This window comes from Protopterus annectens, chromosome 4.part0, assembly GCF_019279795.1.
Source record: "Protopterus annectens isolate FY-2018-M chromosome 4.part0, PAN1.0, whole genome shotgun sequence".
NCBI lineage: Eukaryota > Metazoa > Chordata > Ceratodontiformes > Protopteridae > Protopterus > Protopterus annectens.
In genome coordinates, this window is record NC_056733.1 from 16,591,555 (window position 1) to 16,594,054 (window position 2,500).

At 35.0% G+C, this 2,500-nt stretch overlaps 1 protein-coding gene across 3 annotated transcripts in view; it reads right to left on the bottom strand.

Moving 5' to 3' along the window:
• Positions 1–2,500, bottom strand: part of TEX2 (testis expressed 2) — a 1,745,284-nt gene that overhangs the window by 1,111,684 nt on the left and 631,100 nt on the right. For all 3 annotated transcript variants that reach the window (XM_044068055.1, XM_044068056.1, XM_044068054.1), the window contains one exon: positions 1–1,553. This exon is cut by the window's left edge and continues 95 nt beyond it. In XM_044068055.1, coding sequence (XP_043923990.1) covers positions 1–1,528 — 1,528 coding nt within the window. In that variant the 5' untranslated portion in view covers positions 1,529–1,553. The remainder of the gene's footprint in view (positions 1,554–2,500) is intronic.

Genomic DNA, 2,500 nt, shown 5'->3' on the forward strand with positions numbered 1-2,500 from the left:
TTGGTGCAATCACCCATATAATACCTATGGCAACCATAAATCCAAGAGCAGTCCCAAAAAGGAGACCACTTACATAACTAGGAAGAGGGAGTATAAAATAGGCATACACTAACAAAATAAAGAACAGTAAAGTCTTCAGTGGTACTTGGGGCAGTTGAACATAAACATCTGCTTCATCATCTTCTTCTAGTCTAACTAGTGCAATTTCTTTTGCCTGAACCTCTATTTTAGATGCACTTTCAGAAAGTTTATCACTTTCAAGTTCTTCTTCTAAATCAAAAAAGTCTTCATTGTAAAGCTCACAGTACTCTTCAACTTCTTTGCTAGCTAATGCTGATAATGAACATTTTTCAAGTACTAAAGATGTAGCCTTCACATTACTTTCTTTTGTGCTTGCTGACAATAGATTTTTAGTATCCACCTCTTTTACATGTTCATTTATGCTGCTCAGGTCCTCTCTGTTAGCTTTAACCATTTCAGGCATCGAGCACTCCCCCTCAGAATCACATTCCTCCTCTTTAATGCTATAATTATTATTGCTTTCCATATGTCCATTTAAGCTAGAAAGGTTAGAAAGTTCTGAAGCACTTGAAGACAAAGCTTTAGGTCTATGACTACTATCATCACCCATGATTTTGCTAAGAAGCTGGAAAGGTTCATAAATTACTTCAGAAAGACGTCTTCTAGTGTCTTCAATTTTAGCCTCAACTTCAGTTACTTTGAAAAAGGAGCGATCTGAAGGCGAAGTTAGTGGTGATGAAGGAGCAGTCTTGGAATCTCCACCAGTAACCCGTGGTTGTGTAAACTGTTTAAATAAATGAAGATTAAGCTTAGAATCTGAAGTTTTACAAGACATTGACTCTGATTCTTGTTTAGATGTGTCAGTTGATAAAGACTTTACTAAAGTTTTCATCAAATGTCTGTGTCTTACTGGTGAGGCAGAATCTTTTGGCTCCACATCAGTTGAAAGAGACTTCACAAGGCTAATGAAAGGTTTTGCACTTGAAATGGTAGATGGAGACACACTGGATGACAGGACAACAGCTTTAGAAGGAGAAGAAAGTGCAGAAGATGCCAATGATTTCTGATCAGAAGGTAATGACACAATAGATGAGCTAGAAGCAGCAACTAAATGAGATTGTGAGGATGGCACTAAATCAAACACTTGTGGGGAGATTTGTAAAATGGCAGGAGATTCTGACTTCAAAGTAGACGTGGATGAGAGAAAGGCAGAGGATGGTTCAAGTGATACAAGAGAGGTGTTAAAGGATCCCGATACATGACTGCCATCATGTTCAAAGGAAAGATCCTCTTTAGCTTCAAGTGCGGTTACAGTGCTTTGGTCTTGTTCTACAATAGTGGATTCTTCATAATCATCTTCTTCTTCTTCCTCCTCCTTCCCAACTGCAGAGAAGTGGATGGTAATTGTTTCTTTGGAAACTGACCTCTGAACATGCAGTTTTGGTGCAGACTGCTTTGAAGACATTGTATCTGTTTTTTCTGCATGGCTACTGTTCCTGCTTGTCATTGCAGTCCCACAAATGTCTTGAAAACTACAAATAGAAACAAATAAATAAGGATTTTTTTACTGAAGTATAAAAAATATGAAAAAGTAGTACATATGTATATTCTTAAATAATTACTTAAAAATTAAATAGCTACCAAAACGTCAAAATGCTTGGAATAATGTCAATATTTCTTTATGGCATAACTTTAAACATTTTTAATACAACAGATCCAGTACTTGAAAAACTATTAACTGTATGAAATACTGACATTTTACATATTTAAAACATTGTCAATATTTCTTACAGATAACAGTATTTATTTAACCTTATGACATTTTGAGTGACTTTTAGCCCATCCTAAAAATCATACACTTAATTACTTTGCACTAATTCTGCTGCCCTAGCATTATGATGCACTATTAATGACAAAGTGACTGTATATTTTTCAGCTGCCAATACAGGTGCATTATTAATGCAGCATTTGGACAGTGTACACACCATAAAATGAATTAAAACATAAAAAATGCCTTCTGTTTTACAACTTTATTTCATTCTAAGTGTGCAGCTTGTCAGTATGATTTGATCACAAAAATGAGTGCTCTATCATGAAGCTTTTACCCAGTTATTACCACTAATTTATAAGAATTCTTATACATGCATATGATGAAACAGAACAGCCCCGTGAGATTTTCTTTGTGGTGAAGTCAAGAGCACATGGGAAAGGCTTCAGTGACAAAACATTACAATAACATATACTTTTTAATAGCTTTCAAAGTCAGTAGCAAATATCTATAAAAAGTATTTAAAAATGGCAATTTCAAGAAGAAGTTAAAAAGAAAATTTAATTTGTAATAGTAAGGCACTAATACCTGAGGTACTCAGGGCACCAAGATTTGCTATATTCCAGGCTGCAACTTCAAAATTTAGAATTTTGTAAGCCATTGAAAGACAAAAGACGGACAACCCCACATTTCTGAAAAACTATTCTACAT